The 25,962-nt window shown below is 47.8% G+C and overlaps 1 protein-coding gene across 4 annotated transcripts in view; it reads right to left on the bottom strand.

Moving 5' to 3' along the window:
* Positions 1 to 25,962, bottom strand: part of LOC147602671 (calmodulin-binding transcription activator 2-like) — a 175,226-nt gene that overhangs the window by 61,211 nt on the left and 88,053 nt on the right. For 2 of the 4 annotated variants that reach the window (XM_086797727.1, XM_086797729.1), the window contains one exon: positions 23,564 to 24,112. The exons of 1 other annotated variant lie outside the window; for it this stretch is intronic. In XM_086797727.1, coding sequence (XP_086653853.1) covers positions 23,564 to 24,112 — 549 coding nt within the window. The remainder of the gene's footprint in view (positions 1 to 23,563; positions 24,113 to 25,962) is intronic. One more of the 4 variants, XM_086797728.1, reaches the window with a different exon arrangement.

Here is a 25,962-nt window from a genome sequence, read left to right as displayed (position 1 = left end):
GCAGCCATACATGATGTAACTCCAGAGGAGAGGTTTACTGGCAGGAAACCAGATTTGTCTCATCTGAAAGTCTTTGGATGCATTGCATATGTGCATGTGCCAGATGAGCTGAGAACTAAGCTGGATCCGAAAGCTGAAAAATGTGTGTTTATTGGATATTCCCTTGAGCAAAAGGGATACAGGTGTTATAACCCTGCTACACGTGAGTTGAGGGTAAGCAGGGATGTTGTATTTGATGAGATGAGCAGCTGGTATGCTGCTGAAAAAGAAGCTGTTGGGGCTGATTTGAGTGGAAGTGTGGTTGCACAGAATGCAGGTCAGCAATCACAGTCTTTGAGTGGACCAGGAGAGTCCTCATCTAGTGGGTCTGTTGATAGACCATGGAGTGGCAGGCTGCGTCATAATACCAGCCCTGCAAATGTGATTACTACATCACGTAAAGGAAAAGAGAAAGTGGTTGAGCCCCTTGGTATGCCTGACATTTCTGCAGGGCATTCTCATGTTGATGGAGAGTCTAGTGGCTCAGATATGAGCCTTGATGAGGAGCTTGGGATCCCAGCTATGAGAACACCTGGTGTAAAGAAGGCTATGGAGGCCATGAATGAAAAGCTGCGAAGATCAGGGAGAGTGAAGAACCCTGTGCAGAGATTTACATATGATGGTTATGTGGCACATCACTATGCATATATGGCAAAAGTTGTGCAGGTTGTAGAGCCCACATGCATTGATGAGGCTGTTGGAAATGTGTGTTGGGAGAAAGCTATGGATGAGGAGATGGATGCACTATATGGAAATGAAACTTGGGATTTAGTGCAATTGCCTGAAGGCAAGAAAGCCATTGGATGCAAGTGGGTGTACAAAGTTAAACATAACAGTGATGGAAGCATAAACAGGTACAAGGCTAGATTGGTAGCCAAAGGATATGCACAGACATATGGGATTGATTATGAGGAAACTTTCAGCCCAGTTGCCAAGATGGCAACGGTGAGAGTTGTGATAGCAGTGGCTGCGTCAAAGCAATGGTCTTTACATCAGATGGATGTAAAGAATGCATTCTTGCATGGGGATTTGCAAGAAGAGGTGTATATGTTGCAGCCACCTGGTTATGAGGATGTGGGTCACCCCGAGTATGTTTGCAGGTTGAAGAAAGCCTTGTATGGCTTAAAGCAAGCACCAAGAGCATGGTCTGACAAGATTTCTGAATATCTTGTCACTATTGGCTTTCATGTAGCCAATGCAGATTTCTCATTGTATGTGAGACATGGTGATAGAGGAGTTGTGCTTGTTGTCATCTATGTAGATGACTTGATCATTACGGGGGACCATGATGCAGAGATCTTTGATGTAAAAAACTTGCTTAGACAGAAGTTTGAGATGAAGGATCTGGGGGAGCTCAGATATTTCTTGGGCATTGAGGTGATTAGGTCACCACATGGTATTGGATTACTGCAGAGACAGTATGGCTTGGACATGTTGTCCAAGTATGGTATGACAGGCTGTAAGCCTATTTCTGTGCCATTGGATCAGAATGGCAAGTTGAGTGCAGATTCAGGAGAGATCTTGGAGGATCCTACTATGTACAGGAGCATAGTAGGAAGTTTGATCTACATGACGATCACCAGACCAGATTTGAGCTATGCTGTTGGGTTGGTGAGTCAGTTTATGCAGGTTCTACGGAAACCGCATTTGGATGCAGTGAGACGCATACTAGGGTATGTGAAGTCTACTTTGCATTGTGGACTATTCTATGAGACTGGGATAGACATATGTGTACATGGGTACACAGATGCTGATTGGGCTGGTAGTATCTCAGACAGAAGATCTACCAGTGGATTCATGTTTTCTTTGGGGAGTGCTGCTGTGACTTGGAGCAGCAAGAAGCAGCCTATTGTTGCTCTATCGAGTACGGAGGCCGAGTACAGAGGAGCTGCTATGGCAGCATGTGAGGTAGCTTGGTTGAGAAAGCTAATTGCAGATTTGGGTCTATCAGTGGATAGACAAGTTGTCATTTTCTGTGACACCATTAGCAGTATACAGTTGGCCAGGAACCCAGTCTTTCATGCTCGTACGAAGCACATAGAGGTCCACTACCACTTCGTCAGAGAGAAGGTCTTGGCAGGAGACCTTGATCTTGTTTATGTCAGCACAGAGGATCAGGAAGCTGACATCTTCACCAAAGCATTGGGTACAGAGAAGCTCCGCAGATTCAGGGCTTCACTTGGTGTACATGAGATGGAGTTGAGCTCGAGGGGGAGTGTTGAGATATCGAGCTCGTCTGGTGTGGCGGTGGCCACTGATGACCCGCCTGGGGGATAGGCCCCACACTTACACCACTGGCATGGTTGGTGAGATCTTGGGTGATATGCGGCCAGTGGGATGACAGGCTGTATGACAGCCATTCTAGAGGCTGGCATAGTTATAGCGCCAGCTCATTTAGTCGGGTTCACATTATAGAGAACCCGTGTATGTATTTGGTTGAGTACCTTTCATATGGTGTGTACTCTTATTCTTGTATATGGTGTGTTGAGTGTTGAGTAGAGAAGAAGAAGATTTTCAGCCTCTCACCTTGTGTGTTCTCTATTAGGGTTTTGTGAGTGTGTGTGTGTGCTTGCAAGAGCTCAAGCTCTCTTCCCCCCTGCATCTTTTCACTACCGAGGGCCAGAAGGTGTGGCCAAAAAGCATCTTACCAGTTTTGCCACACTGAGATCTATCCAATTTGTGTTCCTACAACAAAAGCACATCCATAGACCCTCCTGTAACAGCAGGGTGAAGCTGGTCCTTTAGAAGGCGCTTCCTACCACGGGTGGGAAGCCCTCCAAGGCCCTGAACATTCCATGAGACGATTCTCATGGAAGAGAGGGTTTGACCCCCGATCTAAGAAGACGATGGGCAGCCTGAGGACGCCTCTCATAATGCTAGAGGACGGGAAAATCCACGGGGCAAAGTCCACTGACATGCCCTTGTTCGAGGCCCTGCACAGTACCTACATATGTACAAGAAACCTGTTCGCCCTGCCGGGCATCAAGGGCAATGGCATCACGCTGAAAATCCTGCAATACATGATCCCCACTGTGCTGAACATCCTGCATATCGTCCCCTCCAAGTAGAGAGGACTCAACAAAATCATCCTGATCTGAGATATCATCTCTCTACAAAGATGCATCAGCTGACACATCCCTCTGACCAAAAACATCATCTATCTGTACATGATCCGAGGAGGCCTTCCCATCAATCGCACCTGGGGGGCGGGCGTAAGAGACAGCTCGCCACACCTGGCGGACTGAAGGACGGGAAGGAACCAAGGAAGCTGGCGCCTGAGAAGCACGCTTACGAGGCCTCCTGCGACCTCGAGCCCAAGGACAATCTTGGGCTCGAGGCCTCCTGCGACCTCGAGCCCAAGGACAATCTGGAGCAAAGTGACCCTGTTGGTGACAAACCCAGCACTGATCGGGTTTACCTGCAATCTTCATACGTTGCTTCAAAGGGCCACAAGGGCCCGGAAGCAAAACATAGTCCTCAAAGAGCTCAATGTCACGGGCAAAAACCATGACCCTGGGGACAGCATTTGCCGAGGCAATGACCACCTGGGCAGAAGATGTCGGCAAGGCGTGAAGTGGGGGCACTTGAAGAACCAACCCAAAGGTAGACCGGATGGTCTCGAACATAGGCCAATATGCGCGAGGAAGACCTAGGAATTTGCGAGTAATCGGGAAACGGTTCCGGTCTTCCTCAACAGGGTCAAAATAGCTGGAGTAGGGAAGAAAGAATATCTTCCTCGTGCCCAATGGCAAAGGGCTACCCTTCAAAACCTCTGAGGCTGCATCCTCAAAATCAAAATCCACTTGGAAGAAACCTCTTCCAAGCAACGTGACATCTCAAAAGTGTAGAGCGAGGTCGGAGGGCAGAGCGGCCAGGACCCAATCCCGAGCTTGGAGACGGGACGGGGGAGATCCAAAGATTCTGGCAATGAGGGTCGTTTCGGCTTCGGAAAAAACAATGGTTCGACCGGCCGAGGGAGAATGATTAGCCATGATGCTAATCGAAGAAAAAGGCCGACTTGAACCCGGATGAGGAGCAATCTGAACCATGGGGAAGAGGTAGGCAAGGAGGCGGAGGAAAGGAAGGGAGGGTGGAAAAGGGAAAAGCAAAAAGGAAAGGGAAGCAAGGGGGAGATGGCTGGACGCAAAGGCAAAGAAGGGCGGGGGAAGGGCAGCACAACAGGGCTACGCAGAGGGAAGAGGCGGAGGAAGGAGGGGAGGCGGGGAGAGGAGGGGGGGGCGAAACAACGCAAACTCGAGGGCGAAGAAGGGCGGGCAGAGGGGCGAATGGCGATGGAGGAAGGATGGGAGGCGGAGTGTGGATGGGGGCGAAGCAGGCACACAGGCGGAGGGGCGCAGCAATGGAGGAAGGAAGGGAGGCAGAGGAAGGAGGGGGCGAAGCAGCCACAGAGGCGGAGGGGCGCAGGTCATGGTTCGGGGAGCTAGGCGGTCCTCTCGTTGCTGTCGCTATCTTCAGAGATCACAGTTTTTGTCTGATTTGTTTTGTTTGCGTGGACATTGCCTAGTATTTTGCCTGTGAATGTCCACGGGCATCGTGGACGCCTGGACACTGCGTGGACGCATGTGTGCACACTTGTTTGGGACTACGGCGGTGATTTTGTGTGTTTGTCAAGTGGTATGTGTGCACACTCAACCCTATTTAATTATTATTCCTTTGTCCACTAAAGTTTATGGTTGCAGGTTCAAACTCATTAAAGTTTGGGTGGACAAACTTATAAGTTCTAAGAGAGTTCACATCGGGCTGGACTGTATTAATGTACCGAGGCCAAATATTGGTGATGGGCACCCGGGCACCAGGTCAAGATCCCATGAGTTGCTAAAAGAAGCTGGGGAGGTATTTTTGAAGACCACGAGTTGCTTTTCTAGGAGGCTGGTGTGCTACACAAGTCCTGGGAGCCAAAAGGGGCAAGAGGGAGCTGGTCGACTTCTTGAAGAGAAAGCATAGGGCTGTTAGACAGCATACAATGGAGACATGAAGCTGGTCGCCTGCATCTACATGTGTTAGGGAGCTGTAAGACTGCTGTTACATGATCTAGGGAGTTGGTCGACTGAGTCCTCTCTCTCTCTTTCTGCTGGCTGCATGACCTACTGGCCTGGAACAGCTAGGAGTTATTCCTTGATGTAGTCTCAAGTATATAGAGACAAGTTTAGTATGTGTAAGTCTGGATAAGGCCATCTTATTCCTTTTATACAGGATTTTATTCATATTTTCCTAGACGGCATACTAGGGAGTTTCAAATTGTTAAGGTATATATGGGTGGTATCATGGTGGTATGGGACGCTAGTGATCCCTCACATATATTATCTTATAGGATATTTGGGCTCAAGATTGTTGCTTTGCTTACATCACTTAGCATGTTGACCTCAACATTCAAAGACAATCTTATTTTCTAAATTCACTAGAAGTTATAGTGTGGGCATTCTCTAGATAAATTTCTTTTATCTATAGCCTGCATGTTTTGATGAGGGAAATCTCGTCGGCATTTTCACTTGACTAGCACACACGGTGCTATACGACTGGCCGACTTGCATACAGGCTCCCTAGGGCTGGTTGGCACTTTCTCCTCTCTCTCCATAGGCTGGCTGTGCTGTTTTCCAGTATAATTCCAGAAGATATCAAGGATTTCCTTGGTCGGAACAATTGCAGGTTGTGCCAAGCTTCTACTCTGCTCCCTGGCTACTAAACGATTTAGCCAAAGTGCTGTCTTTGACTTTTTTGGGCCTGTTTGGGGCTCTTGGACAGCAAGCACGCAGATTCAGTCAAGAAAACCGGAAAGATTTGTCCCTGGTGAGCCTCGTGAACTTATGCATGATCTGATGGAACCGTCGGATGGCGAGGAAGCCTAATACATAGCTGGTTGTGTGAGCAGCTGTGAGGACAGCTATCTAATCAAGAGAGAGCAATTGGTGACTGCTTTGCCTTGGGTTGGTGATTGAGGGCTTGTTTTCTTTGGAGAGCAGTTGGCGACTACTTTGCCCTGGGTTGGTGACTGAGGACTTGGTTTCTTTGGAAGGCAGTTGGTGACTGAAAGATTTGTCCCTGGTGAGCCTCGTGAACTCATGCATGATCTGGTGGAACCTTCGGGTGGCGAGGAAGCCTGATACATAGCTGGTTGTGTGAGCAGCTGTGCGGACAGCTATCTAATCAAGAGAGAGCAGTTGGTGACTGCTTTGCCTTGGGTTGGTGATCCAGGGCTTGTTTTCTTTGGAGAGCAGTTGGTGACTACTTTGCCCTGGGTTGGTGACTGAGGGCTTGGTTTCTTTGGAAGGCAGTTGGTGACTACTTTGCCCTGGGTTGGTGACCAAGGGCCTGTTTTCTTTGTTGTATTCCATTGATTTGGATAAATTTGGTGCTGGCAGAGGAGTGGATCTTTTGGGCACCCACATCTTGTACAAGAGAATTCTCTGTTGGTAATCAAGATACCTCATTGGGGGGGGGGGGGGGGGGGGCAAAATTATCTTCTGGTGTGTTTTGGCAACTAGTTTCTGTATTCACGCGCCCGCTTGTGACAGATTGGGGCTTTTTGGAGGGGACGATGTGTAGGATGGGTTTCCCAGAGAATTGGATCCGAGATGTGTCAGGACTTTACTTGGCTTCTCATAGCGGACTCGGTTCTTATTCAGGGTGCTAGAGGTGACAGATTTCCGCTTTCATGCTCAGTCCAACAGGGGTGCCTTCTATTTCTCTCCGCCCAAGAGACCGAACTCCAGGGACTCCGTCTCCTTATCCGAGCACAGGGGGAGCTTCTTGATTCCGAGTTTGCCGACGACACAGCATTATACCTGTGGAGGGGGCAAGGGGAACCTCCCGAGATTCACCGAGGCGATTCAGGTTTTTTGCCGTGCATCCGAAGCACAGATCAATTGGCACAAGTCGTGTGGATTTTGGGTTGGCTCATCGCTTGTCCCGACCTGGTGTCCAGTTTAGGCTTTTCGATGGGTCCTGCGGGGAACGCCAGTTCGTTATCTAGGATGCCAGGTTGGCATCCACATCTCCCCTAAGCAGTAGCTCGCCCCCCTTCTTTTGAGCATTCAGAAGAAGCTGTTATACTAGAGTTCGGCCAGGCTTTCCTTAGCTGGTCGGGTTGTGGTGGCAAACCAGGTTCTTCTTGCCACCATGTGGTACATTACCTCCTGCAGGTCTTTCTCCTAGGCATGTATTGGTCAGGTTGAACATTTGATCCGAAACTTTGTATGGGCTAACAGTGATGGGAGACTGACCAAGGCCACCTAGGGGGGCTGGTCTGCCCGTTGCGGGGGTGCCATCAATCTCATCCATCCTCGCCATGTAATGAAAAAAGGGGGTGGTGGTGCTCTCCGGGCTAAAGGGGGCCAGTGCCACTCCCACTCGCATGGAACCCCTTGGTGGATGCAGGTCAGAGGTTCGCTCTCCAAGAACCATAGGTGACAAGAATTGTCGCACGCCTCCTTGCAGTCACCCAAGCTACTGCCCCCATGTAATAGTACATACGTGGCACAGACCGCATCGTCGTGTATAGGCGAAGAAATCCTTTGCCAATCATGTTGTGCTTTGGGACAGTCCCAAAGGTAGTGCCATTGTGACTCCATGGGGTGGCTGCATTGCATGCACCATGCTGGCCATCCTCCAATGGCCAACCAAGTGCACGACACTGCTGCGGCGGGCTAACTACTAGAGGAAGAGTATGACCTTCCTAGGCCAATAGCTACCCCACAGCCACTACGAGGAAATGCCCAAGGTGCTCCACGGGTTGTCTACCCGCTATGGGGGTGCCAACAATCTCATGAATCTAGATCCTGCGACCCATCCTCGTCATGTAATGGAAAAAGGGGGTGGTCGGGCTCTCCATGCTAAAGGCTCCTACCATTGCCACTGCCACTGCCACTCCCACTCCCAACCGCCTGGATCCCAGTGGAGGTTGGCTCTCCTAGAACCATAAGTGCCCAGAATTGTCGAGGGCCTCCTTCGTCGGAGAGTTGATGTGCCATTAGTGATCATGAAAGCCAAGAATCCTCACCCATTGAAGAGATCCAGTATTTTAGTCGTCTCTGGGGAGAGGCTTAGGGGGCCCAAGGGACCAACTGAGAAAATGAGTGTGGGCCCCCCATCAAAATCAAGGACTACAAGAGGTCAATCATGGCGAGCAAAATTGTCAACCCGTGGAGAAGAGGGGGGGGGGGGGGGGGGGGGGGCAAGGGCGGGGGCGTGGATGATCCTGGAGGGGGGGTCTACCAATCAGGAGGATGCCTGAGCCAATGAGGAGGGTGGCCCCGAGTCCCCATGCCGTGTGTCTTGTGTCTCTGGGAGGAGCCTCTTGAAGCCGGCCCACTCTGACTAAATGGGACCAGCGGAAGGGCCCCCATGCAATGTGAGAGAGAGTGCTCAAGGGGTGACCACTGATCAAGAGTTGGCAGAATCTCTCCTCGTCAGAACTAATTGAGGGCTCGCTTGAGGTGGTCACAAGCTCTAATCAAATTGGCTACGAAGTGGTTGTGGAAGGAGGAGCCGAGGCTACAGGCTTGAGCCTCCGTGAAGATCTACCGCATAGTGGGGGTCTAGGGTCTACCAAGAGCTGGCGTGCTTTCCAAATCGAAGCGAAGAGGAAAGACTTTCAAGGCTCACCCCCTGGCTGAAGGTCTCGAGCGACCAGCTGGTCCACAAGAGTGCTCTGCTCTAAATAGCTAGATCAATGATGCACAACCCACTATGATGACAGGGATGAATAATAACCCTCTAGGCCACCTTGTCCCCTCGCAATTCGGATCCGTGTTAAGGCCCATTTCACAAGTTTAATCGAGGAAGGCATTGGTGCATGCAAACTTGTGCCTGCAAACATCAAAGCCGAGCTACAAGAATGGAAAAGACAGGAACTGGCAAGACGCGGTTGTGGGCCTGTGCTTGAGGATATTTGGGCTAGTGAGGATACATGTGATGCATCAAAGAGAACACGATTGGGTTCGAGGAAGATGCACAAAGCCAAGCAGGATTTGGGGTGCTGGTAGTTCCACTCCTACGGTAACACGAACCCCTTTGCCCGCAGCACCCAAAGCCTCTCTAAAGAGAGCAAGCATTCAAGCAAGCATGCAAAAGCAGACAATTAAAGATGCAACTAGGGAATTCACTAGGGTTTTCATCCAATGTGCTTTGTCTTTTCACATTGTGCGCACACCACAATGGAAAAAGGCCATAAGGGCAATCAGCCGCATTGGATGTGAGTGGGAGGGACCCTCCTATGAGACCTTGCACACTAAAGAGCTCAGAAGAGAGCAACAAGCAGTGGAGGTGGAGATGGAGCCATTAAAAGCAACTTGGAGCAAGTATGGTTGCACATTGTTATGTGATGGGTGGTCAGATATACGCAAGAGGAATGTGTACAATATTTTGGTGTCCTTTTGCAAGGGCACTATGTTTTTGTGTGCCATTGATGCATCTATGCCTGGGACAGTGGTGACAGGAGTATTTATATGGTCACACCTCCGCGAGGTTATCATGGAGATAGGCCCACAAAACATAGTGCAGGTGGTCACTAATAATGGTAGCAACTGTGTAACTATGGGACAGATGCTAGAGGATGAGTTCCCGCAGATTGTATGGACTCCATGTGCATCCCATAGCCTAGACTTGCTCGTTGAAGATCTTGCCAAGATCAAGTGGATTGCTGACATCTTTGACACTGCGCGTAGCTTAATGAAGTTTGTTACCAAGAGGCCCAAGGTCTTGGCAATGTTTCGTGCCAATAGTGACCTTGAGCTTTTGAAGCCCTCACAAACCAAGTTTGCATATATGTTCATTGTGGTTGAGGGTAGTGAGTCCGACACGGACTCATGCGCACAGTGGTTAGTCAAGAATACATGAGCTGGGAGGACCATAAGCACCCAAAGGCAGTTGCTTTTGCAAGCAGAGTGATGCAAGAAGATTGGTGGAAGGAGGCAGGGACTTTATTGAGCGCTCTTCAACCAATCTATAGTGTTCTTCGCATCACTGACATGGAGGGCAGCACTCTTGCACTCTTGTAAGAGTCGGATTGGAGAGGCTCTTAACCGATGCACTCTCTTGACAGATGAGAGGTACTCAACTTCCAACTAGGTGTCTTCTTGGTGTAGCACGACAACATTTCAAATCTGTTTACTAAAACTCTTCCTGGAGAAAAGTTCGAAGCTTTTTGCAAAGCTTTGGGCTTTCGAACTTTTTAAGATTGGTTTGTAGTTACTCTGTACATGTTCACATCATCACTACGCCGATTCTCATTGACAATTAGAGTGCTATGGCAGTAGCAGGAAATCTAGTTTCTCGTGCTCATACTAAGCACATTAAGGTGTTTATGTCTCTACACATGACAACATTGCAAATTTGTTTACTAAAACTCTTCCCGGAGAAAAGTTCGAAGCTTTCGTAAAGCTTTGGGCTTACGAACTTTTTAAGATTGATTTTCAATTACTCTATACATGTTCACATCATCACTACAGGGGGGGATTGGTAAGTTTATAGTGGTGACATGTGAACTAGTAATTCTAAAAGCTCACTCTCACTCTCTTTGTTCACACTGTATTCTATGCTTCATTGCTAAACCTAAATCAAATCTAATCCTAAACCGAGCATTCGTGTTCTTAGATTAGCAGCTCATGCATATCCATTAAGAAATCTCTAGCTACATTGATCTTCCACTCTTAAGTCCCATAGCTATTGGAGATCTAGGTTGATAAACGCATATTAGCATAAACGGACCGTATCTAGTAGCCAAAGGCTTAGCATTATCATAGGCAAACTTCACCATAGGGATGTACTTCTCCCAATTAGATGGTCCTCTAGAGATGTACACTCCAAGCATATCCTCCAAAACCGTACTCACCCTATCTGTTTGCCCATCACACTGAGGATAATCAGAGGAACTCGTACTCAGTGTAGTCTCCAATTTCTAGAAAACTACCTGCCACAAGTGTCCAGAAAACTTCAAGTCCCTTGCGACATAGTGTAGTCTCCAATATCTAGATAACTACCTGCCACACAAGTGTCCAGAAAACTTGGAGTCCCTATCACTATGTCACAAGCCAAAAAAAAAATTGCACAACAAGCTGTTGTGTCAATTTAGTAACTTTCACAGAGCTGTCCTTGTGGGTAAAAATCTTGCCATCTTTGTCAACCTGTTTACCACCACTCAGATAGCATCATGCCCTCTACTAGTTTGTGGCAATTTGACAATAAAATCCATCAAAATACTTTTTCATTTTTTTAAAAGAAATCTATAGAGGATGTAACTGTTGGAAATTGGGGGCCACTTCCTGAGAAGTCACCCATCCCAGTAGTATTCACGCCACTGCACGCTTAACCCATAGTTGAGGGAAACGGGAAAACGGAAATGGATACGGAAACGAAAATTTTGAGGAGAGCCGAAACGGAAACGGAAACGGAAACGCCATGTTAGCAAGGAGGGCTAAAGGAGGGGAGGGGTTGAAAGTTCATGCTTGTTTGTATGCACATGTGATCCCATTATCACATGAATTTTATGGTTTATAAGAATAAAAGGGGAATAAAATGGATATCAGTTGTTGTAGTGTGACATTTTCTTATTAGTTCATGTTGTTTTGGGTGGAAAGATCTCTGAAACGTGTGGTGTTGTGGGAAACGGCAAGCTAAAACGTTTCCCCTGTTAGCTGAAACGTTTCGGACAGTCGTTTCTGAGTTATCGAAACGTTTCGGTGACCGAAATGCGTTTTAGTCCCCCACCTACCCCGAAACGCGTTTCAGCCCTCAAAAACGGCCAATTCGGACGTTTCCCGTAAATATGGCTCAACCTCCGCCACTTTGATCCCTTCCAAGCCACGAAAATTGGAGGGGGGATGAGAATGATTCTAGTCTTCTATTACTTATAGATGATCCCATTGCTTGGGACTCTATGCATGTGGGATGTAGGCAGCCAGGCCATGACCTTCCAACACCCTCACTCGGCGGCCAGGACGTAGGGTACCCAAAGACTATGATGATACAGGGCTCAGAGGCTTCTCGCACTATCAATGATGACACGGTTGGTACCCTTAGGATTTACCCACACAGCCTTCTTTTTGGCCCGTGAATCGTGATTACAACCCGCATATTTGCAAGCTTGTCCATCCGCTCATACACGCATTTGGCCTTCGTTCAACTCCGTCGAGAGGAATTCGCAAGTCGACAAGCTCCGCTAACAACATACCAACATGCCCTCCATGGCTCTGATACCATGTTGGAAATTGGGGGCCACTTCTCAGGAGATCACCCATCCCAGTAGCGTTTACGCCACTATGCACTTAACCTCCACCACTCTAATCCCTTCCAAGCTATGAAAATTGGTGGAGGGATGAGAATGGCCCTAGTCTTCTATTACTTAGAGCTGATCCCATTGCTTGGGACTCTATGCATGTGGGATGTAGGCGGCTAGGCCACGACCTTCCAACAATAACAACCTCATTCAACTCACATTGATGACATTTTACTATAGCCGCCGTAGAGGGCAAGGCTCCGATGGATGCTCCTTTTCGTGCTCTCTGAAGGTAGCTTGTGTTCTTTATGTGGCCTCCTGCGATAAATTGTTGATCTCTCCAAGGCCTGCGTCCAAAGCTCCTACGTTAAACAAGTGTGGAAATCGAGACTCTCCCAAATCTCATCAATCCTACTGCAAATATCAGAATCTTGAATCAAGTAGTGTGGGATCCAAGTGCTCAAAACTTTTTCCCGCCTCCATGGGTCCTCCAAAGAGAGAATGAATGGTGCATGGTCAAAGAAAGTAGTTTCGCTAGAATACCAAACATGGTACCTCGTCCACAAGCCCACTCATCCATACGCAACCGGTTGGTGGCAAGTACTACTTGCTCCGATCATGGATCTGTCATTCTCTCCCTAGAGGACCCATGGAGGCAAGACATACATTTTAGCACCACGTTCCCAAACTGCTCATTCAGGATTCCAAGTTTTTTCTTTCCTGGGAAAAAGATCCTTGGATTAGCTATCGAGAAAACAACCAAAACGGCTAAATACAAACCCATCCTCAAATGGGAAGCAAGAACCAAGGTGTACAAAGGGGAGGATGCTCTTCTCCTCCGACTGGCCACTCTAGGAGGAGAAGGCTATCTCATACAATGGGGAAGGAGAAACAACCACACAGGCGGTCTATAATGCCAAGTGGGCTTGCCATCACTTACTGTAAGAAAGGGACTGTGCCGCCAGATCCTCAAGAAGGCCTCCTAGCACTTTCACATGCAATCTAAGCCACCTTGAAGCTGCCCTCACTGACCACGGAGGGTATGAATGATATCAAGCCAGATGCTCTGTAGGCAGGGTGAGGGTGCCCTCGATGGCTTTGCTACATCGAGCAACTATACTACTGCAGATCTCCCATCCTTGGCTAGAACCTGGCATCGAGTGACCTGCAGGGTAGGTGGAACCAGCACTGTAGCAATACTAAGGTGAGAGAGCTGAAGGGCTAGTCCCCAACCTTCCTCCTCATATGGCATGATGATCACGGCCTTAATGGCCCAAACAATTGTGCCCCACATAACAGTGCAGGCGGGGGACCGATCCATTATTAAAACGTGTAGGATCTCGTCCCAAACCTACTGTGCCTTCGGGCAATACCAAAGGCAATGACACTGAGACTCCTGGGATGGCCACATCTCTTACATACTATTGGTCTACCCCCAATGGCCAACCAAGTGCCAACTGCCAAGCTCCTATGAGCTAGCTACCACATGAAAAGAGAGATTTTCATTGGACGAAAACTATCCCACAATGGCTTCCAAAAATTACAGAGAAAGTGTGGCGCCAGGCCTTGGGTTTGCTAGTGTCATGTTGTGCACTTGAAGTGCCCTTCATCTCAGACATTTGAATCCTACAGCCTAGCCCAACAGTGCAAGAAAACAATGGGGCGCCATGCGTCTCCTCACTATCATGTGGATAATGCCATGTCCACGCTCTCAGGTCCCATTGGAGACTTGTGAGAGGTCAGTCCTCCCAAATCCATAACCACCAAAGTCTCTCTGGCCATCTTGGCTGTTGGAGGGTCAATGTGCCACTCATGTGCATGGAACCTAATCACCCTCACCCTTAGCAAGGTGCATTCCCTCAAGTCCTCTAAGGGGGTCTCTGCTCTCTCCAATTTGCCATGAAGCCCAATAAAGAGGTAAGTAAGGCGGAACTCTCATCTGTGCCATAAATTGCCAGAGGTATATCGTGCCAGTCCTAGCCACTGCGGGGGAGGAGGGTGTCCAGTATAGGGGCCAGCCATTCCGGAGGGATGTAGGAGTCAATGTCGAGGCTAAGATTGTCTCTGCCCCCGATCCCACTAAAGCCTCTCTCCTAGGCCTCTAGGGGCAGCTCTCTCAAAGTAAGCCAATCTCCAAGTGACCGAGCCGGGCCTGTGCTAAAATCTCCCCACGATATGTGCCAGCAAGCTCCAAGCATGTGACCACTAGGCAGCCGGACCATGGGGTTCCATATCAAAGCCTGTCTCAGAGCCGCTCCTTGGAGGATATTGGAGCTGACTACTGAAACGCCGGTCTAAGATGATCCCAAGCATGCAAGAGACTGGTGGCAAATCTCTCCTCAAATGCAAGGCTAAAAACTTGTGCCCGCATCTCTATGAAAATTCATTGTGTGCTCTAAGGCAAAGGGCCTCTGAGGATCAGGGTGCGGACAACAATCCTAGCCAGGCGAAAGTCCTTCCAAGGCTCACCACCCAGAAGAAGACCTCGAACAATCAACTTGCCCAATAAAGCTTGGCTCTGAATGGAGGGGTCGATGATGCCCAGGCCCCCTCTATGTCGCGGCTGAATGATCACTCTCCAAGCCACAGGTCTCTCATTAGTGCCAGCCCACAAAAAGTTCCAGATCAAACGCTGCACCTAACCAATACAAGCCCAGGAGGAGGTGATGTACCACATGGTGGCGAGAAAAACTTGGTTCACCACCACACTAGGCCAGCTAAGGAAAGCTTGGCAGAACTCCAGTATAGCTACTTCTTCCGAACGCTCAGAATAAGGGGGGCAAGCTGCTACCCTAGGGAGATGTCAATGCCAACTTGGCATCCAAGATAACCTCAATTGGACGCCAAGTTAGGGCAGGCGATGAGCCAACCCAAAATCCACACAACTTGTTCCAATTGATCTGTGCGCCAAATGCACGACAAAAAATCTCAATCGCCTCGACGAATCTCTAGAGGTTCCCCTCGGCCCCTAAAAGGTATGCTACAATGTCATTGGCAAACTCGGAATCGAGAAGCTCCTCCTAGGCTCAGCTGGGAAGACGTAGTCCCTGGAGTCCAATCTCGTGAGCGGAGAGAAAGTTACCCATGGCCACAACGACGAACAGGAATAGACAAGGTGCTAGAGGGCACCCCTCCCCAGACTGAGCGAGAGAGCGGAAACTTGTCACTTCTAGATCCCTGAATAAGAACTTGGCTGTGTGAAGCCTAGTAGAGTCCCACTACACCTTGGAACCACACCTCCTAGAAACCCATCCTGCACATCAACCCCTCCAAAAAGCCCCTATCTACTCAATCATAGGCTTTCTCAAAATCGAGAAGGAGCACAATCAAATCTTGTCGACACATCCTGGCCGACACTCTCGCTTCCTAGAAGGTCAAGATGTTTTCTAGGGAATAATCTTATCCTGAACGAAACCGGTGTGTACCATGTATCAAGTCGGGAAGAAAGGGTTGTAGTCTCCGGTTAATGGCCTTCGCCAGAATTTTGTAAGCAGCCCCTAGGAGGGTGATGGGTCTCCACTGCGGAATCTCTAGATTTGTGACCACTCTCCTTGGGAATCAAGTGGATCGAACCCTCAGATAACCTCTCTGGCATGGCTCCTATAACCATTTTCTCATTAAGGAAACCCTCAGGCCGCCTTCTACCAGATCCCAGTGATGACGAAGAAATAAGGATACTGGGAGTCCATCCTTCCCTAGGCATTTGCCCCTAGGTAATGATAGCCTCTTGAAACTCCTGGTGCACTCCCTTGGAGCCGCTAAAGAGAGGCAAGACCCCTACAAATACTCCTCTCTTGCTCTCGGAAGCCAGCCAGTCTGTTATGTGCTGCCTCCTATAAAAAACTGCTAATCTCACCAAGGCCTACACTCAGGGAGCCTACGGCGGCTGCTCCTCAGTGAAAATGTAGCATCTCCTAAATCCCCTCTATCCTGCTGCAAATCTAATGGTCCTGTATGAGGCTATCTGAAATCCAGGCACTCACATGTCTATCCTACCTCTGGGCGTCATCTAGGGAGAGGATAACTGATGCATGATAAGAAAAAGTAGTGCCTGCCAAAATAGCAATCATGCCACCACAACCACAAGCTCACTCATCTACATAGAATCGATCTAAACTGGATAGGTTAGGGCCAGTGCTCCTCCTATCAGATATGGAGAAACACAAACTCCCGGGACTGCGTCCAAACTCGGGAACATGCCAAGGGCCTTGTCCCCTGAGAGCCAAAATCAACTCCTCCCCTGCTGAGTACTCTGTACCTGAAGCTGTAGCCGTGCCACCTCCGAGTTTGTCATCGGCCAACTCTTAGCATGTTAATCCACTTGTGGAAGGAAAAAACGAACTCTACTCCATAAGGTGGCTCCACTTGCTGCAACATTTGGCGCATATACATTCAGAAAGCCAACACAATCCTCTCCAATCATGATGGTCGATGTCACCATTTGGCCACCCAATTGGTCCACCCGTGCTTTCTTATCATGTTTGTACATTGGACTGGTGTCCATGGCAGTTGTTTATGCCGGGGATTGATGCCACTCATGTGATACTGTAGACTTCGCTTTCCGTTGGGACTTGTGCCTCCGTGTACATGCCCCGAAATGCTTGGTGGATTGGTGTTCCATTGGGTCTCGTACCTCGTGTACTTGCCTGGAGCACGTCTATTTTGGTATAGTCTCATGAACGGGGATTGTCCATACCAATGCTGCATTGCATAGCATCTTTATGTGCTTGCTTGCAATTGAAATTGCATGCTGTTTTCATGCTTGCTTGACGAATGTGTAGTTCCGGGTAAGGGGACGCCCGCCCGTGAACCGTGCGTGTGAAACTGTCTGCTGACATGGTTGTGTGGCATGTGAACAGGTGGTAAGTATTACCCAATCTAGGCTCAAATAGCCCTTAGGACTTAGCCAATATTTATAAGTGAGTGCATTTCCACTTCATTAAAGTTTGGGCGCCCAAAAGTCACTTATAAATTATGACCGCTTCCAAGTTCTCACTCACTGAAGTCCCGATGTGGACAAGACTCAATGTCCAGGACCTGATCCTCCCCTTTTACTCATAAATGGGCATCTCCCCATGTCCCTTCACCTAATTGGACCCCGATTCACTTACTTATTAAGAGAAAATTCATGTTTTCTCTTCATGAAGATTTTTGGAGGCTGAAAACTCTGTTTTTCCACCATTTCTCTCCATTTCCAAGCTCTCCATAGCCATACCCAACTTGCTAGGGTGTTTTCCAAGCTTCCAAGAGTGTTTCCGAGTGCTAATCACTCTCCTACTCACTCCCAATGACTGAAATTCAGCAAAACAGCTCTCATTTTTGCTGTAATTTCTGGTCTTTTTGCTGAAAACCCTAATTTCAGCCTTCCTTTCTCAAGTTGAACCATAGGGGAAGCTTTCCCAAGGTTCCCTTCATCCTCTTGAAGACTTTTGTCGCGAAGAAAGACGACAAATCAAAGATCTCAACACTCCAAGGGCTTCCATCGCGAAGACTTCCACTATCATCGACTCTACTTGCTATTGGTAAGCTTTTATGCTTAAATATGGGAGCAAGTAGCAGGAGGGAAAAACCGGATTACAAGATCACATACCCTGTGTAGTATTCTCTTGTCCTACGTGCTCTCTTGCATATTGTTGCTACCATGTGTTGGTGGAACAATACATCGACAACGACTTGTTTGCAATACTGTATTCATACGCATTGGTATGGAAATCTGGTCAGAAATGCCCATGACACTATGTACTTGATTCTCCCAAGATCAATATACTTTATTTGAGGGAGGGGTCGGCCGTTCCGGCTCATTGTGTGTCTCTTGTCAATTCAGCAATTTACTTCTTGTATTTGAACAAGTGTCCATCAAATCTTAGTGTATTTAAGTGTATTGATTAGCATTGTGTTCAACCAAGTTACAGTCAACCACTGAACTCATCCAATGGCAATGGTGCCTGAGTCAACCACTACTTGCAAAAGCTGCTCAATAACGGAAATGCATACTTCACCGTGTGTCCCGGAGGGGCCAAAAGAGTGGGACCAAAAGGTGTGACTATTGCCCTACAAAACTTCCCACAAGAGCAGGTACGTCCTCTCAAAGATGGTGCTCCTAAGTGAAGAAAATGTCAATGGGTCCACCAACTCCTGCTCTATGGAGCTCCTCTCTAAGGACACCACGCCTCTGAAAGCACTGTGGACCCCCCAAATCGTGAATGTTCCATGAGACAATCTGCATATCTAAGAGCGGTGGGAAGCGGAACTCTCAGAACTGCCCTCCACTCGCAGAGTCTTGGGCATGGGTTTCAATGGAGAGTAGTCACTCTTGGTCCTGGGGTGAAGCCGCGTCAGATGAGCACGTATCCTAGCCTCCATGTGGATGCACTCTGTTCGAGCCCCTATACTATGCACACTCGGACTCCACCTATCACAGTGCAATTATCTATGGAGGGGCGAAGTAGGATTGCCACTGAAACATGGAGAAACACAAAAAGCAGCACCTCCAGGTTGGAGGACATCTCCCATGCCTGATCCCTAAGGCCCAAGCTGCCCAACTCCATCCGAGCCAAAGGCTTGAGGTGGGTAAGCACATCAATGATACGTAGGTCGTGAAGGTGATGCGAAAGCTCTATGGCCCACCCCTGTATAGCGAAGGACATTGACTCCGTGGCCTAGTCCGTCCCCAATGTTGCACTCAGTGGGAAGGAGAAGCTCATTGTGCCACTCTCTAGGGTGGTTGGCCTGGAGTGATATAACATGACACAAATGTGAATGGGAGCCACTGTCTCCTCGAACATACTAGGTCCATAAACGGGGAGGCACCGAAAAAAACTATAATCACAACTGGCTGCCCCAACACCCTGGGAGGGCCGCTCGGCATCTTGCGAGGGAAAGCCCACACCATGGAGGCAGCCATTGTCATCTCCACCGACTCCGAAAAACGACGAATCAAACAGTGAAATGAACTGGGCGGTTGCCTCCACTCCGGTTCTGGTGCAGTTGGAGGGCGACAGGAGTGCTCTAGAGAAGCAGAGGGAGAGGTGAAGCTGAAGGGGGGGGAGTCCGAGTAGACAGCCAAGAAGGGGGGGGGGGGGGGGGTGTGTTGTGGGGAGGGGGGGAGGAGGAGACTCTGCAAGCTCGGAAGGGTCAATAATCCTCTCGGGAAACTGAAAACCTGGAGGGGGATCGTGACAAGGTAACGGTCTCCAGAAGGGGGGGGGGGGGGGGGGGGGGGGGGGGGGGGGGGGGGCTCCTCGCAAGAACTTAGAAGGGCCCATCACCATCAGGGTCTGCTTAGATAAATGTTTAAAACGGTTCTTTGCAACAACCATATCCTCGTGGATCCAACTAGCCTGGCACGCTATTGGTGCTACTCTTCTCGGGGAGTCCGCCAATGGTCCGGGCCAATGGTCCGCCTCGGCCCGATAGTCTGCCACTCTCTTGTGTCAGTCTCAGCCAAGGTTGGGGCCTGGTGCTTTCGTACATTGGGGCCTGTGTTCCGCCCATCCCCCTGGGGAGCGTCTGAGCTGGGGGGCGAAAGGGGGGCGGGGGGCTCCTGGACTGCTCTAACGAGGAAAAACTCTAGCGAGGTGTCCCATCCAGCGGCATATGAAACATTGGCCTGGGAGGCCAGAGTACTCAACTCTCTGCAAAATCAAGTCCCCCGCAGACTAGGAAGAAAAATGATGTGAGACACGGAGTCTGCAAATGCAATGAAGATACGAAGGGATGGAATCCTAGCCGTCCATGCAAGAACCAAAGCGGCGGTTTGGGGGGGGGGAGGGGGGGGTGGGGGTGGGGATTCCCCATCACTCTCCCGATAGCACCACCTATCACCGGGAGGAGAGGAAGGGATTCTTTCCTTAGAACTGGAAAGCAGACTGTCACAGGAAAGCCTGAGACGCCAGCCAAAGGGTTGAGCGCTGGGTTCAAGCCATGCTAGGCTTGTTCAGCTCTGTGCGGCTGAGATCAAAGGATGGTGCCTCTATGCTGTACTGAAAAGAGAGAGAGAGAGAGAGAGAGAGAGAGAGAGAGAGAGAGAGAAATGAAATGAAATGAAATGAAATGTTATATTAACGTCTTCAAAAGGCCATAATGACCTATGAGACCAAAAGTTACATCATGGTGGATCTGATACAATGTCCGGATAAAAAAAACCCAGAAAATGAAAAATAAAGATGATACTACTGGCACCTAGAAAATGAAACTGGAACTGGAAGGTAAACAGAAACCCTTAGAGAGAGAGAGAGAGAGAGCAGAAAATTAGTGTACACAATTTGTTACCAAGAATCGTGGCATCTCAACAAACCCCTCTTCTGTCAGACTGAGGAAGTGGTGTCCCTATAGACTCACACCAGTGGATGGAAGCCTGCCCTGTGGATACAAATATTCCAAGAACATATGAAAGAGGTAAGCCTATACCCACTGTCTACGAGCTGTTGTCCATGCTCATCTCTGATAGATCCATTTGACATAATGGGCTTGCGATCAATCTCATCTAGAGATTGCCTAAGACTACATTTCAATCTGCACTACACCTCAACATTTTTCACTGGCAATCTGGTGTAAGAGAACTCTTTCAGGGCTGATCACCCTGAAAAATAACCCCAAATCATCAGCTTGATCACCGCTCTACTCTGCATATCTGCATCAATGATTACCAAACCACCCTACTGTTTGAAAGGAATAAAGGTTTCACAAGCAACCCTAGCTGAGGAGTCATGTAAACCATTGGAACAAGACTGTGAGTGGTTGCCAATCTGCATCCAAAGTTGCCCAACACCAGCAAGCTGTGGTGTAGCAAGCTGTAGCGAGTATGACCTGATTCACAACTACTACTATACACGCTAGATCTACTTTATATAGCTCAAGTACAGAGATTTCTTTCTACTGCTTTCTGAGACGTGTGCAAATTGTTGTGTCAGGCTGATAACCACATGCATGTACATCTTAACTCCTGGGTGATTCTGGTACATAAGTGCCATCCCAATCTAAGGCTACATTGTCTGCAACTTTAAACTTCACTGATTTCTGCTACTTAATAACAGCCCCTGCAGCCAAACAAAGGTGCTAAAAGTTGTCATGAGCCACTACAAGTTCCTCCAAGAGACCTCTAGGAAGGCATCTTGTCATCTGCACACACCATCCGTATTCTCATGCTTCATCTCAATAGGCAAACAACTTCCAGAGATGCCCAAATAAGATTCTCTCATGAGGTAGCTCATGGCCTCTGTAACAAAAAGTTCAAGAAATGGAGCACGAGGGCAACCCTGTTGTCCTGATCTGGATATATAAATTCTCTCTCCTCTTGCTCCTTGAATGAGTACTCTACTGTGAGCCATCCTGTCAAAGGAAGACACCCCTCTGATCCAAGACTCTGAAAATCCAAAATGTCTTAGCCTGCCTTGGAAGTGTATCGTGCATCTAATCCTACCAGAAAGGTTGGAGCGTCAAGCTAAATGCCTTGGCTAAGGACTTTGTATAACGTTCCAAGCAAGCTAATCAGCTTTCACCTGGCGACCAAATTCCTATCTTCTTAAGGACAAAGTGGATGACAATAGTGTATGCCGGAAACCTCTCCATGAGCACTCCCCTGACAATACATGGGTGAAGGATCAAGCTTAGACAGCTTGGACTGCCCTCTCCATGAGCACTCCCCTGACAATACATGGGTGAAGGATCAAGCTTAGACAGCTTGGACTGCACTCAACACTAACAAAGAGTCTAGAGTTGAATAAAGATGTAAAGTTCAGACCTCTTTCTAAGCCCAACTAGGAGACCATGTGCTTGGGTTTTTTTTTTCAGGGCCCACCTACATGACAGCCATGATAAGGTCAAGGAATTGTATTCAGCTTTTGCCACAATCTCCTCATAGTGTATGGTGATTCAGAGAGGTATCAAGGGCGGAAATACCTTCAAAGACACGCCACGCCTCCTAGATGGTCACACAAACCATGCAGCCCATGGGAGCTCTCCAGGACGAACCCTCTCAAGTAGGATATTTATGATGCTCTGCATGGCTTTCACAAGGAAATTTCCCAAGTGACAATGAGCTTTCAGCTGGATTTTTTGGTGGTGTCATTGATCTCATGAGGATTGGTTTTTGTTTTTTTTTTCCTTTCAACCCACACCCCAACAACCATTCCCTTCCTTTTCCATCAACACTACTAACCCCCCCCCCCCCCCCACACACACACACACACACCAAAACCCTATTGCCGACTCTACAGCTTCATGCCACCAACTACACCTAGCTGCACCTTTGTCACACCTTACTGCTCATCTCAAACAATGTAAAGCCCCTTGTCACTGCCCATCTCCAATATCACCAGAGCATGCAGCTGGATGCTACTGGTTATAGACTGTCCACCGCCACCATTTCTGTCATCTTAATCTAGCAGCCCCTCTTGGCCACCTGCTTCCTAGATAATGCCATCTATCCCGGGCAACCTTATTCACCTTCCCAAACTATATTTACAATGAGTCAAAAGAGAAAGGTGAAGATAACATTCAAAATCAAAGTTGCAGAGGATTTGAAGGATCCAAAGACCATAAAAAGTGATAAACACAATGGGTGAAAAGAAAAGACTTAAAGGCAAGGGTGAAGAGCAAGAAAGTGGCAATACTTAATAAGAGCGTAAATGACAAGATTGCATACAAGTCGTCCGTGGCTTCGCAGGCAAGTTGATTAGTAGTTGGACTCTTGAGTGGGAGTTCAATCCCACTCGCCTCAGCCGATGGACACTTGATCATTCACTGGTGAATAATGGCCTCTCCCCTGGTCCCAGTGGGTTGAGTGAACAAGGCGCAACATCGTTGACTGAATAGCACGATCCCTACCCGGAAAAGAAAAAGATTGCATACAAGTCACACAGTACCCAAATCAAAGAATTAAGAAGAAGAGGTACCTAAAGGGTTGAAAGCAGTTGCTCAAGGAGATGAAGAGCTATCAATCAATGTTAGGACAGGCAGACAAGAAAGACTCTAGAAAGGGGATAGCCCAAATCTTGCTATCAAATGGATTCCTTAAGAATATACCCCCTCCTTGGGAAAGGGTAGAGCAACAAGGTAAGGACACGGGATCATTAGTTTCTGTTTTAAGTTCACCAATGGGCACAGCAATTTGTTAGTTGATACTTTTTAAATTGACATGATATCAGTGGAAAAATGAGAAACCATAAGCCTAGAAAAACTTTAACCTTTCAGCCCAAGGAAATGGTAAAACAAAAGCGTTCTTTTTTTTTTTGCAAATGCAGTAAATATATACATGCATTAATGAACAAAATAGTGAGAAGTGCCACCAACCTTGGGTTCCTCAGTTGTGAAGGCATGATCTGGTGAGAAATCCACAATACTAAAGCATTTTTCTCTGAAAAGAGAGAGACTCAAGCCCACACCCAACTGCAGCTCTTGTAAGTCTTCATGTTTGACAGCCTTCCCATCCGATGCACCTGCCAAATGTGGAGTGGAGTCCAAAGAGATTCCTAGGAGGGGGCTCTCACCACCAGCTGCAATTTCTTGGGTAATCCATCTCCCAAAACTGTCAATCTTCTTCAGATGTTCTTGCTCCTCTTGCAGAAGATTACTGTCACCTTGGAAATCTCTAAAAATTTGAGAGTAGAGCGGGTGAGAAATGTTTTTGTTTGTCAAGGCATTAAGTCGACTTGGTTCATTGAGTAAGAAGGGCTCCTGCTGCTTCTTTTTCTCTATATCAAGTTGCTGCGTCTGGTCCTTGTGAAGGTTGGGATCCTTGCTGTGTGTCCAGATGAGTTGCCTTTGATCAGAAGCATCATCTCCAAAACGCTCTACAAAACTGTGTCCAGGTGAGTCTCTTGGATACCACTCATCGGCCTTCTACACAAAATGCCACAAAGATCTCTTTAAGAAAGGCCACATATGTACTATAAACCATGCATTTGGCATGTAACATGCATGCTGTTGGTGTTGGACTCACACACTCACACACACAAACCTGCACATTAGGGTTAGGTGTAGGATAGAGAAGCTCACACACAGAAATGAGAGAGAGAGAGAGAGAGAGAGAGAGAGAGAGAGAGAGAGAGAGAGAGCCAAAAGTGTGGTATCCACAAAATGGAAGTCAACTCTTGCATGTGTGCCACATCCATATAATATAGAAGTACAAATATTATAGGTAGTGTGTCCTTTCACACTTGATACCAAGGGGAAAAACCACATGGGAAAAAGTGCCCTTGGTTAAGCCCTGTTCACACATAGCACTAACATAAGTGAGCATATGCCTACAAATCCCCCCTGTAGTGGAAGTGTGAACCTGTACAAGGTAGCAGATCACTCTCCGTATGAGAGTAAGCCCAAAGCTTTGCAGAAAGCTTCAAACTTTTCTCGAGGTAAAGCCTTTGTGAATAGATCTGCAACATTATCCTCTGTAGGGCAGTAAGATAAACTGATCTCCCCTGCATGTAGCCTCTCTCTGACATAGTGATAATGAATCTCAATGTGCTTGGTACGTGCATGAAATACTCGATTTCATGCCACGGCCATAGCACTCTGGCTATCAGTAAGAATGGTGGTGGGTGTCTGCTGACACTCACGAAGATCAGCCAATAGTCTCCTCAACCATACACAATCTACTGTAGCTGTGAAGACTGCCCTCCTGTACTCAGCCTCACAAGTAGATGTGGCAACAGTGGGTTGCTTTTTACTCAACCAAGATATGCATGAACTGCCAAGAAAAAAACAATTCCCACTGGTGGATTGCCTGGTATCATAATCACCAGCCCAATCTGAATCACTGTATGCATAAAGCTGCAAGCTGCCCCCCCTGGGATAGAACAAACCAAGATCCAGGGTACCCTGAAGATAACGAAAAATGCGTTTGACTGCTTGCCAATGCTTTGTGCCTGGGCTGTGCATGAATTTGCTCAACAAAGACACCCCAAAAGATATGTCTGGCCTTGTGTTACACAAGTAAATGAGACATCCCACTGCCTGGCTATAAATGCCAGTCTCAAAAGGCTCTCCAATATCATGCATAGTAAGCCGTACACCTGGTTCTACTGGAGTAGAAATGGGCTTACATTCATCCATGTCAAACCTTTTTAGCAAACTTTTTATGTACTTAGTTTGCTGCATAACAATGCCATCATCTGTATGCATAAACTGTATGCCGAGATAGTAGTGTAAAGGCCCCAAATCTGACATATAAAATTCAGCTTTCAAATCAGCTTTGAAATCTGAAATTTGTGCTTTGCTAGTACATGTAATGAGCATGTCATCTACATACAAGATGACTATGAGAATATCGGCATTGTTCACATACAATGTGCTTTCAGCTGGACTATTCACATAACCTTGGCTGGTTAGATGAGCATGTATCCTATCGTACCAAGCTCTTGGAACTTGCTTTAACCCAGACAATGCTTTGTGTAACTTGCATACTTTATGTTCCTCACCAGGAACTACAAAACCACTGGGCTGATTTACATATACTTCCTCCTGTAAATCCCCATTTAAGAATGCAGTTTTGATGTCCAATTGATGCACATTCCATCCTTTATGTGCAGCCAATGCAATCACTGATCTTATTGTGGTCATTCTCGAAGTAGGAGCAAAAGTCTCTTCATAATCTATTCCCTTTTTCTGGGAGTAGCCTTATCAATGTCGAGCAATTGTTCCTGCAAATCTTTCACTTTGGTGAGATGATCTACCATGGAGTCACCCTCATC

The sequence above is a fragment of the Cibotium barometz genome, chromosome 66 (genome assembly GCF_041138505.1).
Source record: "Cibotium barometz isolate CiBa-2024 chromosome 66, ASM4113850v1, whole genome shotgun sequence".
NCBI classification, from domain to species: Eukaryota; Viridiplantae; Streptophyta; class Polypodiopsida; order Cyatheales; family Cibotiaceae; genus Cibotium; species Cibotium barometz.
This window is presented reverse-complemented; position numbering and strand designations above follow the sequence as displayed.